Source organism: Micropterus salmoides, unplaced genomic scaffold (assembly GCF_014851395.1).
Source record: "Micropterus salmoides isolate LMB-PRFRI ecotype aquatic unplaced genomic scaffold, ASM1485139v1 Ms_hic_scaffold_15, whole genome shotgun sequence".
Lineage (NCBI taxonomy): Eukaryota > Metazoa > Chordata > Actinopteri > Centrarchiformes > Centrarchidae > Micropterus > Micropterus salmoides.
The window spans coordinates 30,330,373-30,345,514 of record NW_024040596.1 but is presented as its reverse complement, the minus strand read 5'-3'; the positions used below and the strand labels follow the sequence as shown (position 1 = coordinate 30,345,514).

Below are 15,142 nucleotides of genomic sequence, written 5' to 3'. Positions count from 1 at the left end.
ATAGTCCTGTAGTTTCACCTACAGGAAGTTATAGTTTAACTACAGGATAGTTTTTGGAGCCTGTATGGATTCTTGCTCAAGGATTGTTGAGTATAGTGAGTCTTCTGTCAACAACACAGGGCTTGAACCTTGGTCCCTGTCTTTCTAAACTACATGGCCAAATAGCATAGCAGCCCCAAGTTGTGCCTCTTGTGTAATAACATTACATTTAAGTCACACTACCTAGCATCTGTTTTTCACAAAAATACACATACCTAGCGATCTAGGTATATGTATGACAGCAGTTACTGCTGTCTTAAGTTTTTTTCTTTTCAGAATCCTCAAAGACACTTTATACCATCTGGGTCTAAAATATCTGCTGTACGGTTTAAAAAAAAAAACATTTTTTTGAGTTACACCCTTTTTTCTAATCCAAACAAAGATGGAAGCCAGCAACATGCTCAATTTCTATGATGTGAACCAAAATTTAAAAAACTCTTTTAGTATTTATTTTTATTGTGGAACTAATAGAATATGGTGATGGTCTTTGAGGACTCTAGCAATACTTGGAAGACAGCAATAAGTGGTGTTCAGAATCAGAATCAGAATTAGAATCAGAAAGAGCTTTATTGCCAAGTAGTGTAATTTGTTTTGGTGATAAGGTGCTACACGTAGACAAACATACAGCTGACATAAATAAATGTAGAAATATATAAATATGGAATAGACAATGCAAGTTATATAAGAATATTAAAGTGAATAGAGAAATAATACAACTATTTGCAGAACATGTGCATTATTCTGGGTTTGTGTAGTGCAGACGGATTGCAACAAATGTTAATCATCCTTCTGGATTTTTTAAGGATCACCAGGTATGTTTTTAAATGTAATGGTAATACATGAGAGAAACAAACTAGGGCCAATGTTTTCCAAAAGAAATGATTAGCATGAATCATTTCTTGTTGATAATATGATTTGATAATATAAAATGCCCCCCATGCACTAAAAGTCTAAAATTGGTTACATGGTGCTTGATTTTTGTTAATCTCATGTCAGGCTTTGAAGAAAACAGTATGTCAATGTGAGATGTCTTGCAGTGGTGAGGATTTCTTTTGTACTGAATCATTCCTCTCCTGGGGTCTATACTTTTACCTTTCTTATGTCCTTACGCTCTCCTGTCTGTTGGTGATGGTGTTTCCCTCTCTGCTCTCCAAAGATGAAAAAGGCCAAAAGGCGGCTAACTGTCGACCCCTTTGAATTTGAGCTGGGCTATGACTACTCTGTCGAATCAAGAAGACGGTCAAATCAGGTAAAGGCTGGAGAAACTCTGAGAACCAGCTTTTCCACAAACCCAACTAATCTCCAAGCCTTCATACAAGGGGCCTTCTGTCTGTTTCTTCTTCAACTGTTTTCTATCTTTGCCAAATACTGTCTGGTTTGGCAAAACAATATTACATTAGTGTTGAGCACTGTCATTATTCATTCTCGTATCTGGCCACAATACACTTATTGTGTAAATCCAAATGTGCATGCTAGTGAGCACAGACACTAACACATCTTGTCAGCTCATTAACAAAATGCTCTGACATGACAGCGCTTCACCAAATGTAAAGAGACTCGAGGGCATGAAACCGACTCACAATTTCTGTATCATTTGGGAATCACAAGAGACTCTTTATTCTCTATTGTTCTCTTTTGTTTAAATCTGATGAAGTGTGAAAGCCAAGTGTTGTAGAGGAGTTGTTGCAGTACTGGTCAGAACAACATACCAAACACCAACACACCAAACAAGAATTAAGGGGCCCGGCATCACCCCAGTTGCTATTTAATAAATGTAGATAGACTTGGTCAAAACACACAGCCCATTGTACTTCATTAACTTTGTTTGATTATACATAATTTCGATTATTAATGTTATTTGTATGCAGAGTGTAAATAAGAACATGTCCCACCATTAACGATAATTTTACTATACTTCCAATCTGTTCACTAATCACATGTGTAAATGCAATAAACAATTTTATTGGTTCTCATATAAATAAAATAAAATGTGTTATTATTTCTTACCTTCATGTTATTTAATCATGCCTTTTTGCCAACTCCAATGCCTTCACCCACCTTCTTCCTGTGATGCTAACTTTCTAGCAAAGCCTGAAACATTAGCTCCTTTGTACCGATGAACAATTTGTCACAGTAGCACTCACCGCTCTCCATCCCCATTTGTAGGCCCCAGTCTCCCAGGACATCATGGACATGGATGTAGGTGTGAGGGAGTCAATGCTTGCTGAGGCTGATATGGCGTCTGTTTTCAGCCAGATTTTGGAGGACCAACACAAAGGTCTGGACCTGGGAATGGCTCCACAGCAAGGTAAAGAAAGGATTACACACGTCTCAAGTCACGTAAATGGTTTCAGCGAACTCCATGGAAGTACATAGGGATATGAATGGCCAGCTCACATGTACAGCATGTACACAAGGAACCCCTGTCTGCAGTGGTAGAAACAATTAACCTACTTATGAAAGCTAAAAGGGCCAACTAGCTCTGCCGCTCTCAAAAAATTGACAGAACAGCAGTTTACTTCTCTACATCAAATCTAGCCACAATTCCACATTGTATGTATTTTTTGTCTCTAATTCTTAAACTAACATTACACATAATTTCTGTCCACCAACATTTCCTTGTTATCAGCACCTGTTGATGTGCCAGATCATACCAATGCTTGGTTTTCTATATTAGTATATTAGCCTGTTGGCTAGTTAGATAGCTAGCTAACAACATTCGTTTAGGCTAACAGACTCAGCTATTCAACCAAGAGATACGGACTGCCATGATTGGTCTGCACTAACTGATCATATATTTTTTCTAGATGACCTTGCGTACCCAGACAACCACACTATTCCATCTCGCTCCAACTCCCGGCTCAGCTACTCCTCATGCGGCAGTGGTCGTGTTTGGGGCCCCCGGGGCAGCAGGGGCCCTGATGATTTAGAGGATGAGGATGACCACTGCCAGCCCTACCCTCTCTACCAGTCTCATCTGGGCCCCCGCAGCCACACCTCCCAGGAGAGCTTGAACTCCCCGAACCCTCCACCGCAGGTCTTTGAAATGATTATTAATATCTTTCAGTCATCATATAAAATCCTCATTACATTACATTTGTCAGACGCTTTGATCCCCCAAACTATCAATACTACTGATATTAAATCTTGTTTTGAATATCGGTGCTATCATAGGATAGATAGATAGGATTGATGCCAAATTAATTTATCCATGTCTGAATACATGAACACTTTGCTTTTCTGCCACTGTTGTGTGCATGATTGCAGCAAAGACCTCCATAGTTACACAGTAAACTTTTGTTATTTGCCATTAGAAGTTGCCTTGTGTTTGGTTTTAACATGCATGTGATTAAACAGTTAATAGTAAAATGAAATGTCCATGTTTGGCAAAATTATTTGGTGCCAATTAAAAGCCTATTAGTTATGTATTCAGCTCATACATCATGACCCGTTTTTCTTCTCTACATAATAGTGCATTAGCGGCAAGTATAAATATCTGTATTGATAATGGTGATTGGGTCCCTGGCATTACTTGGTATAGGTCAAAATCAATTTTGTGCTATCAGTCACTCATATTCTGCACCTGTTAACACATACACATGACATTCATAGCTCACAATGTTCAACTTCTATACAAAATCACCACTGAGAAAACATTCTCTCTGATATCAATCAACTTTATTGATGTTTACACAACCCATATGGCTTTTCATGATGGATTATAAAAGTTTAATGGTTTTAGATTTTCCTTGGCATAGTTTAAAAGTCTCTAAAAGAAGAACACTTTTTTTCCCCACACTTTTGCTTTACTGTGAAGTACAGAGTATGAGGTGGGGGACTCCAGTCTGTTTCAGGGAAGGCTCAATGAGTGGAAGTAAAAAATATATAACTTTAGTCAACAAAAAGAGATCACATTAGCCTACATGTGTAATTTGGTTATAGAGAGAGTTCAGAGATACAGTAGTTTTGGAAAAGTTTTCCCCAACTTTATCTGTCAGAAACTAATAAATGCCTTGGGACAGACCTTTTTTTAATGTTTTTAGTGTTGTCTGAAGTTATGTCTATCAGCAATATTAGGCTTTCTTGGCTCAGTTGTTGAGCGTCTGTGGGATAAAATTACATAATCATGATCCCATAGGCATCCTGAAATTGAGTGAAACCAAAAGCAAGTAAACTAAAAGAGGTAAAGGGAGCGCCTTTTACTAAGTTTTGCCTGAGGGGAGGCCCACAGTCTCAGATTTTTAAAAACCCTTGTGTGGTAAAAGGACAGTGAGAAAAATGCTACTAGCAACATTTGAACACATGATAGGCTACAGCTCCGAACTCACTGCAACGTGGCGGGTTGGAAGGAATTTGCTTCATTAAAATGAGCAATAATGGGCAAAGTAAGACCAAAAACCAGACTCTTAGAATTAGAAGCATAATCTTGCCCTGTTTGTGTTGTAAGAAAGAGGAATCATTTGGCATAAAACTCTAGCAGCTCTTGTTGAAACTCTGATACACACATGCACACACAATTTTATCAGGTTGACACGTCGAGTGATGTGGGGGAGGCAGCTGCTAGATCAGAGGACGGTTACATACATTACATCAGTGTCTATTTATGTGTTAGCATGCAGTCCCTGGAAAGGATCACAACAACTGTTGCTGTTCTGTTCATGGGAAGCAGATACAAAACTGTGTTTACCATTAGTTTGGCTGACACTGAGAAGGCTGTTTTTTTTTACTGCTCTCAGACATCAATGAGTCTACATGTGTCCTCATGGGCCATTTTGAGAGCATGTGTTTATAAGTTGATTCAGACACACTGTGGAACTTAATGGTTAATCACTGAGGTAAAATCCGAATCGAAAGATGTTCTTTGTACTTATGAGAGATAAGGAATAGGAAAACAAAAGAAGGTTTTAAACTCTGTAGCGGAAGGAAGCCATGACAACAAAGGGCTGGTGTTATCAGTCCCACCTGGCTGTGCCGATTACCACCTTCGATATCTTGTGTCATGGCAAATTTGTCTCACAGCTGGGCAACACACTGGGAGACACAAACAGGATACTGCAGAAAACATGCAGTCCAAACATGTCAGACAGCCGTGACGTTTCTCATTGGCTGCGAGGTCCAAGCTTACTCAGACGCCAGTTACTCACCCTGCATACGGGTGTCGCTTCCTGTCAGTTTCATTCGGATTTGAAAAACACTGAAGAGGCCGAGCGAGGTTCAAAGTCAGGAGTTCATCATCAATTTGATGATGTTTGTGGAACAAGATCTCAGGATGAGTAAACAAGCACAGAGGCTGGATTGGCCCAGGGCATGTAGGGGCTTAAATAGTGTCGAGCAAAGTTAATATGTTTACAGGTTTGATATACAGACGAATGACAAGTTTAAGGAAAAATATAAATAAATGAGTGGAGAAACCTAACAAATGCGAGGGCTCATAATGACATGAATCATACACTCTTATGCATTCATAGTCACAGATCTCAACTGAGCACCTACTTGAAATTTTGGACTATTATGTTGTGTCTGCACAGGAGGCGTTTCAGCCGCGTTTTTCAGTCATTCATCTCACACGCGTCAGATTGGCTTCTACTTTAATCAAAACAGCTGTCTACACTCTTTCTACTTTAACTATTCATGAAAATATCAGCAACAATCAAAGAAAATCATTGCTTTCTGTCAGCTAAAAAAGCGATTACCATTCAGATCTGTCAGTGTGGTTTGTTCAGATTTGATAAACAGTGGCCTGGCAACATAAGTTAACAGCCCGACAACTGACATTAAATTTTGATTTATGTAATTTGGCTAAAGTGTCAGTACGTGACATTACCTTATCCAGCTGGGCCACACCCACTTTAAACCAGTGAGACGATAACGGAGAAAAAATCACTCATGGTAAGAAGTTGATTATGTTAATTAAATAGTTTTTCATGGCCTTTAAATATGCAACAAGTAAATGTCCAAGTTGAACATTAAAATAAAGGTTGAAGGAACTGAATTGCTGTGTACTGCCCCCAGCACTGTCAACAAACAAATCATTATGTTTAGCTGGATACCGAGTCATGGAATGAAGGGGTTTGATAGGCAGGATTTGGACATAGTCTAAGAGGAACAGTCGTCTGATGACTGTCTGCTTTACTTGTGAATATAACTCGTTCTGCACCCAGAGAAAACAATAGTATTAGATTATAAGAATGGAGGAGGATTTCTTTTATATACATGTGAAAAAGAAACACAATATCATATGCAGTAAAATCTCTAAAGATTTGAACCTATATGTTTTTCTCTGCTTCTGGACCGAAGAGAGGACCCTCTCAGCTGTCGTAAAATCAGATTTGGAGATGAGCTGACTTGCCTCATAGATCAGACTCTGTTGAGACGTTGTGAAAGAACAGCATGGATTTTATCAAGAGGGGAATAAATTGAAGGCCATCTGTATTTGAAAGACATATTTCTGTGCCAATTTGTCATTTGATTGGTTTATTCTGAGTGAAATTGATAGCATATGACACACTGTTACTTAGAGGGTAATTTCAACAGTACTATATATTAGAAGTACTGTACATCTTGTTTTGAAATAAGTAATAACCATATGTACATGGTAAACTTTCTCAATTTCTCCAATGTGTGTTCCTTAATACAATAAATTTTCTACGCTTCTGATATATTATCTTGTCTTCAACATCTGACTGTAGCCTCCCGGACTCTCTTTGTCTTTATCTAGATCACTGACCTGAACAGACGCATGTCAGCCATTGAGACCTTCTTGAACCACTTAGAGGAGAAGGTCACCTCAACATACGACCAGGTAAATCCCTTAAATATCACACCACAATTACTAACACATCCTTCTCCTCCTCCTCCTCCTCCTCCTCCTCCTCCTCCTCTTCCTCGTCATCATCATCAAACCCCAGCCAAGGTGTTGTAGAAGGAGACTTTGGAAATAGAGAGCCTAAGTCCCTCCCTTCTGGTGGACCACCATGGGACCTTACTTTGGAAGGAATATGTACTGTAAGAAACAACAATTTTTTGATCCTGGTTGAATTGTGCTCTGAATTTCACATATGATGATGGTCAATTTAAAATATACATTTAAAAGTCAAGAAAGTCACAGTTTGACGTAAAACTGTTGAAGTATAAGACTGTGAAAATACATAATTACAAAGACCACAAACACAAAAGTCGCATATGTGACATCGTAACTTTTTCTCTCAATGACTGAAGCTAACGTTACTGAGTCTTTGGCTCAAACTCATCAGCTGCGATATATTTCTGCGTGGAGCATAGCTAAGTTATCCAGCTAGCAGAAAACCAATCAATGAATGTTAGCTAGCATTACTGCGTTAACATGTTGGTGACAGATATTGTATGAGACGAGAGATCTAGTTCATTGAGCGGTTGAACTATATGTAACTTTACTGATTTACGGCAAACTGCAACTTTCTTGACAGACAAAATTATCTTTTAAATTGACAAACATCATATTTGTAATTTAGGGCACAGTTCAAACGGGATAAAAAAAATACATTGTCTCTCGCCATTGACTACCGTACAAATTTCTTCCAAAATAAAGTCCCATTTAAAAAGCTGGCAAGAACATGTTACCATGTATACAGGACTAGTGTTCTTCGGCTGATCATATATAACATAAAGTAGAAATAAACATACTAATGATAGGTGATTGAGCAACAAACATTAAGAAATGCAGGAATGCATGTATACAGTCCTGTCACATTCCTCTGACAGGACTTGCACCCTCCTGCAGCTGTTGCTGATTAAAGTCTGTGAGGTTTGAGGGGGAAATGTTCTGGGTATACTGTCTGAGTTGCATGTTTTTCAAACTGTTTTTCATCTAACAGTGTGAAGTGCTCCGGTAAACACAAGGGGTAACTTTTCTTGCATATTTAATGAACAATCATATAACGTAAAACTTTAACAAAAGCACAAATGGTAAACAGAAATTTTTAAATAACCAATACATAAGAGAGGCATTGTGCTTACTCTCACCCCTCCCAGGTATGCTAGCTATCAATGTTCTAATCCTACTTTGCTCAGTTGCTCAGTTTTACAAAAGCCAAAAAATGCTAAATAATATACTTACAGACAGAAAGTGTCCAAAGCAACATTCAGGAAAAAAAACTGCAGCAGGAGAAGGCACCATCACTCCTCCTTCCACCATGCTTAATTGAATTTTCATGAATGCTGACATTGTCTGACAGCGTCTGCTAGATGTATAAATAGATCAATGCAGCTTTAAGGGCCTTCTTTCCCAAAGATAGCGGCCAACGGTTGCTGGTAGAGATGTTTATTTATTTGATCAAATGTTTTTTTTAACCTATCCTTCTAAATAATTATGTATTTTATTTGCCGCTGATTGTTCAGGCATACTGAAAATGAAGAGAGGCACACAGTTTCTTACAGTCATCCTCCTCTCGTCAACAGTGATGTCTCATGTGGCTCTGGTGTCGGTTTTTAATCAGAGAATGAGTCAACTCACAAAAATAGCAAATCGTAAACGAACACAGAACTTCAGCTCGCCTGTCTATTCTGCTTCAAATGAGGGCAATGGTTGATAGACTCATGCTTTTCCTCTTTCTTCTGGGAAACCACAACTTGCATACAGCACATGTTGTGCCAATTTGGTCAGAGCAGAGCCTGCACGCAACACGTCTGTGTTCATTTACATCTGATTAGTTTAATAACCTGGACAGTCCTCATGCTTTCACGTGTCAATGTACTGTATAAACCATCTGTTTGTCTTCTAGACCTGCTTGTTCCTATTTAAGATCACAGAACACAGGGCAAACACAGCTGGACAAGTCAACACTTTATCACTGTTGGTCACATGATGGAAACTGACCGTTGGCAAAGCCCCACACCACTTAGTGTTGCTACGTCTGTTAAGCTTTCCATTCTCAAACTGGGCATACAGTGGCAAATTCACCAATTAAAAAACTGAAGCATTTGTTGGAATAAAGGGACTTCTCGTGTTAGCCAATGAATATAGATTCTATAATCTGAAATGGCAGTTGTTGCTAGGATGTTTTATCAGGTGTAGCTAATTAGCTCTGCGGTCACCGTTAATAAGTTGAAAATTCCATCTCCAGCTGGCATTTAAGTACTTTCTGCAGACTTAAATATGCACACAATGGATACATGCATGACATCATGCTAAAAGGCCGAGGCTAAAACTACATGTCCCAGGCAAAAAGTCAGCATCCTCTTCAGTTGATGATCCATATAAAAGACACGCAGGAGCTCCATTGTTCTTGCATGGCAGGGTTAGCCCTACATTACATTAAGCTGACGCTTTTATCCAAAGCGACTTACAATTGCTATACATGTCAGAGGTCGCACGCCTCTGGAGCAACTAGGGGTCAAGTGTCTCGCTCAGGGACACAATGGTGGATGTCTCACAGTGGGAAATGAACCCAGGTCTCCCACACCAAAGGCAAGCATCTTATCTATGCGCCGCCACCACCACCACTGCCCTAGTGTTAGAGGACAGCATTGTTAATAAAAATAAAATGCCAGTGTTATTCATAAGGTGACAATATTGGGATGGTTACCATTTAAAAACATACTCGGACAAACAACACATAGCTTAAAGGTATGTTTTATTGGCACTATTTTGTGTTTCACATGTTTAACAGATGCATCTTAGGTAGTGTTTGGCTGGTGTTGTTGGAGTGTAAACCATTGTCGTATGAATTGAGTGTGAATTTTTCTAACATCATCTGTAATCCCACAAAGTAATGTAGTGAGTAAATGATATGCTCCTTGGCTTTGGAAGTAGCGTTAATGCTGTAGGTATGAGGCAGGTTTGCAGCTTAGGTAAGCAAGCAGATTTAGCCACATATTCTACACTCTGTCCCTACAGACCAACCAGGATCCTCTGACTCCAAACAGCCCCTCTCCTCTTCCTCAGTTTGAGGAAGTCGACCTAGAGGAGCAGCAACTGAGACAGAAGCTGCTCGAGATGACGGACAACATTAGTGACCATAGCCTAACCTCTGATGAGGACGAGCCCAACAGGCCACACTCCTCCCAAGAGATCCCAGCATGGAAGAGTCCAGATGGGGATGTCAGGCCAACCAGACTGCCTACCAGACCCACATCCAGAGCAAGCATCATTGTCTCCAGACTTGAGGAGGAGCAGCCTCAGCTGACTGACTCTCAGAAGGTAGAGAAACCTGTGGCAGAATTAAATGAGCAAAACATTAGCACAGGAAAATACAGTTCTGTGATCACAAACCTGCGATGGACTGGCGACCTGTCCAGGGTGTACCCTGCCTTTTACCCGATGTCAGCTGGGATTGGCTCCAGCCCCCCGCCTGTACGCAGGATAAGCAGTTGACGATGGATGGATGGATGGTGATCACAAACAAAGTCAAAGTCAGCTTTATTGTCAATCAATTTCTCCACATGTATCAGACATACATAGGAATCGAAGCATTCTTACTTGGATTAACGCTTCATTTAATGCCAGAAAGTTCATCAGACTCTTACATACTACTCTTACATACTGCACATCTGGATTGTTTCACACTCAGTACTTTAAAGCCTGCCTCGTGAAACTCCATACCACCTCTGCTGGAATCCAGTTCAAGCACATAATGTAGTCATAAATCAAGTCACTCAGCCTTAGTGTTTGTTTTTCCTTTGCAACCATCTCTCCCAGTTTCTGACACACAGAACTGACCAGAACAAGAACTTCTTAGTTGTTGTGCTAAGTTGCCTCAACTGTTTCCACTGGCATTTCTATCTCTTTAAAGTAACAACGCTACAGTGAGTAAATATATAGACCTGATCAAACTGCATGCCTTCTCTTAAGGATTTAAAACTACTAAGACATGTACTGAGTGGGACATTTTACAGTTGAATAAAACACTCTCACTGTGCTCTTTAGTGTACAAACTATGTAATGGAGAGACTAAAGGACTTCCAACATGTCTGAAAATTATTGCTACTCATCAGCTAAAATATACACCAATAACAATGTATGTGCAATAAGCTAACATTAACTGATTGATTGGCTTGGAAGAATTTTAACATAGGACACAAGCAGTTTGTTCCAGTTTTACATGCTAATGAAAGCTGCACAAAATAAACCATGTCAGTGTTCCACTCAGAAAACGTCCGATCTGAGAAGCGAAGCCAACACGGAAGTCCCTTAAACCTGCATTCTATCGAATGGCCAGCAGGGGGCCGTGAAGCAGCGTAGGCTTCAGGGCGGGACTATCTGTGATTGACAAGTCGTTACCATGGTGAACTGTCAATCATCCAGAGTGACTCGTACCCACGTCACTGTAGAAATTTTACCAGCGCTGTTGAAAAAGCTTATTAGGAGTTGGCTGTTCGCTTTCTCTAGTGAGTACATTTAGTTTTAAGCCGGTTGTTCGCTAGACAAAATTATCATCCCAGTTAAAATTACAGTTAACGTGAATTGACACTTCGCTAGCTAACTTCCTACTGAATGTAACGAAAAAAAGCCCTGCTGTTCTGCTTTTTAATGATATAATAATAGATGTAATAATGAATAGAGGCCTACCAGCTTTACAGGAACAGTGGTGATCGTTCATATCGTTGTCTTTGGTCTCAATCGTTGGGGGTTGCGGTGGTTCACTTGTGCTGTGTGATCAGTAGGCTTTAGCTTCTATCTTTCATTTTTTTCACGTCCGTTTGAGTCACTTTGAGTCCAAACGACAGCCTGAATACAACCTTCAAATGTATAATGCAACTGCAAAACTGTCTGCTTCTTTGTGAGATCGCTTTTTCCAACAAATATGACAATATTTCTCCAGGGAGTGCAGTAATAGACAGCGGCAGCACCGACAGTTTGTCAGACTTAGCAACAGTAACTAAAGGGGGCGGGTCTTAGCGAAGGGTCAATTACAGAAACACGTCGCTAAGCAAGCTAGCTAGCTCAACACGGAGCTGTTGGCTCCACAGTCTCTTACGAATATGGTCACATCCAGTGCCGCTGGCTGCAAAAAAATCAACACGGCGGCGCCATAACGGCCAAACTCGAGGCTTCGAAACGGCAATCCACAATCCAACGGGTGACGTAACGATGACAACGTCCATTTCTTTCATATAATCTATGGCTGCGCTCTGTTCAAGTTTTCAAGTTGTATGAAATTAACATCCCTTTCAGTAATTTACCCTTTAAAAACATTTTATTCTTGAATGAATGACTGAATGAATAAATTCAATACTTATTGGGTGTTATGAGATTTTAATTCTCTAATAAAGGATTAAAGATTATTGTGTTGTCAATTTACCCAGCCCCCACACAAAAAAAGCGCGTGATCTATTTTGATGTGAAAAACAAATTAACATTTTTTAAATGTTTTCATTTCTTCACACATCCCGAGCAGACTAACCATTCAACAGAGAGCCTGGAGAGGAAGTGGCACCCCCTAGAGGAAGGATCCAAGGGAGGCTTCAAAGGCTCTGCAGCATTACTGGTTGAGCTGGAGGACCAGGTAGCTCAAGCAGCTGCCAACGTCCAGAACGCCCAGAGTGAGGTAAGGAAAACCCTTCAGCTTAGTTGGAATATTAGATTTGTTTTGAGGCGACAGAAACAGTTAAAGTGTTCAGAGTCACTTTCTCTCTTTTTATCCCAAGGTCTCGTACATAGAGGACAGGATTGCTGCCCTGAACGCTGCTGGCATGCCAATGGATAGAAGAAGAAGGGTAAAGACATTTAACTAAATGTTTTTATTTGCAAGCCAGAGTTTCAGAGTCAGAGCTGCGTAAAAGATGATGATTATATGATATCACATGTTTGCTTGTATAAAATACTTTTCATATAATATAAAATTAACAAGTGCACACTGGAGCTCTTTAGCAGATACTGGTAGACTTTATAGTCTTGGATACGACTCTCAGTTCTGTGGCGCCGCCCTCTTAGCTTCAAATCAACCAATAAGATAATTTCTTTCTCCTCAGCAGGTCTGTCTCTGATAAATGTTTCTACACTCCAAGTGTCAAAAAGGCTGATGGGTCATATATTTTCCTCCAGTGTATCTTTTTTACTTTTCTGCCTTTCTGTGTTTCCCGCATCTGTGCCTTCTAGTCTGCAATCCCGATCCAAGCAAGAAGGCTTTCCCACAACTTTCCCACAAGTAAGAACCCACACTGCTGCCCTTCAGCATGATCCCCAGGGCCTCCCGACTGACTCAAAACATCTAAGCTCAGAGAACATGATGATCTATTTTGTGTGCTCATGCACACTCTGTCCTATTGTACAGCTTCAGTTTTCCCAGCTGTGTGTCAGATACTCAAATTCACTACATGCAGATTTCCCTCAGGACTATTGTGCTATAAATGGTAGAATATTCTGAGGCAAAATAGTGGTTATACAAAACATTTTCAGGGTATGAAGATATTTTTAACCTTACAGTAGGTATTTTACACAGGTAGTACTATACCTTGCTCATTGCCTTCTTGCCAGTAGTTGTTAAGAGGGGGCTGAATGCTTCAAATATCACTTCCCCAATGATACTTAAATGATAATTTCAGTATTTTTAAAACTGGGCCCTATATTTTGGTGTCAAAATGACTATTGCAGGAAAACAGGAAAACATTGCAGCCACTACAGACGGTAGCCATCTGCTGCACGGATACCAAAATTTTCTGTTCCTATTAGTCATTTTGATACTACAATATGAAATATGGGGCCCGAAATGATCTTATAATAACATTATTGTTATTCTCCTCCTTCTGTAATTTCTAAACTTCCACTGGCCCTAAATACACTTCCAGCTTTTAGATATTTAATAAAATTACAAAGGAAACTATAACCTGACTTTACTGTACATTTAAAAAAGAGAGCCAGTATAACATGGATCTACAATGCAGTTGCTGTATGTTTCCAGGCCAGGCGGACAGGTTTGTGAGGAACTCCCTCTACAGGGGCTCTCTGACACAGAGGAACCCAGTGGCCAAGCCTAAGACCAGGGCTACCAGTGCGGTATGACTCCACTCTACAGTGCTGGGTGCAGTGAAGAGTTCACTTCCAATATTATATTGCTGTCATTTGGAAAAAAGCCTCATCTACACTGACACAATTATTTATAGCAAAAACATTTAAACGTGTTCTTGCAGATTTTTTCCCAAATAGATCTGTTGTTGGAAATGGACTCTTCATTTACTGGTTACACTGGCCTTTGACTTTTTCTACTGGTGGATCACCTGGTTTACAATCTGGCTTTGTGGTGGTTTGAAGTAATTGTGTTTTCTTTTCTTTTTGCTTCATTTGTTTCAATCAAATACAAATTCTGTGCGACTCTTGCTTTTTTGAGAATGTATGCTCAATGTACCAACTTTATTTACTTATTCAAGCTAATTTTAAGTTGTTTGTTTGTAATTTTCTTAATTCTTTTATAGAAATAAGGACCAGATCTTTTTCTGAGTACTCGTATTTATTAATTATTTTTTTACTTTTAGATAAACACTGGAACTAACTACTAAGCATTCTTGGGTCTTTAGTTTTGCCTGAATTTAAATGAAGCAGTGCCTGGATCCTGCCAAAAGAACTCAGAGCCGTAACTAACTGAATTAGAGAAGGGGGGGGAAAAAACTATCAGAATATATGAGAAGTAAGTTTACTGTGACCTTAAATACCCAAATGTGTTTTCTACTCATGAGGATTTAAAACACATGCTTGCATCTCACAGAGCTGTCTGAGGGGGTGTCACTGTTAGACTGCCAAGACTTCTGAAATGAAAGTACTTAACATTAATGATAAGGATTTGGAAGACAACCATGCCATATACTATTCAGGTGTGTCTGAAAAAATCCAAATGCAACAAGATAGGCTCACCCTCCATCTACACGCTAGTGATATTTCAAGATGAAACAATGAGAAAAAGTTGTTGAATTGTGATTATTTAGTGCTAATTACCCCTTTCACGTGTTGTCAATTTCCTGTTTCTTTTCTTCCGCCTGAGTAATCATTCACAACCCTCAAATCTCACATGATGGTTCATAAGCCATCAACAGGTTTATAAAGCCTAGCATAGACATTCTAGACCTGTTGTAGTTCTTCTTTTTGTGTCTCAGTTGCTGTGACTGCTTTCATGGATAACACTGAATGTATTAA

The 15,142-nt window shown here is 39.6% G+C and overlaps 1 protein-coding gene across 1 annotated transcript in view; it reads left to right on the top strand.

Moving 5' to 3' along the window:
- Positions 1–15,142, top strand: part of mlphb (melanophilin b) — a 41,972-nt gene that overhangs the window by 25,520 nt on the left and 1,310 nt on the right. Inside the window, 9 exon segments of the mRNA XM_038719625.1 lie at positions 1,196–1,288; positions 2,206–2,347; positions 2,847–3,076; positions 6,758–6,841; positions 9,914–10,216; positions 12,414–12,563; positions 12,664–12,732; positions 13,115–13,163; positions 13,917–14,011. Of these exon segments, the coding sequence (XP_038575553.1) occupies positions 1,196–1,288; positions 2,206–2,347; positions 2,847–3,076; positions 6,758–6,841; positions 9,914–10,216; positions 12,414–12,563; positions 12,664–12,732; positions 13,115–13,163; positions 13,917–14,011 (1,215 nt within the window).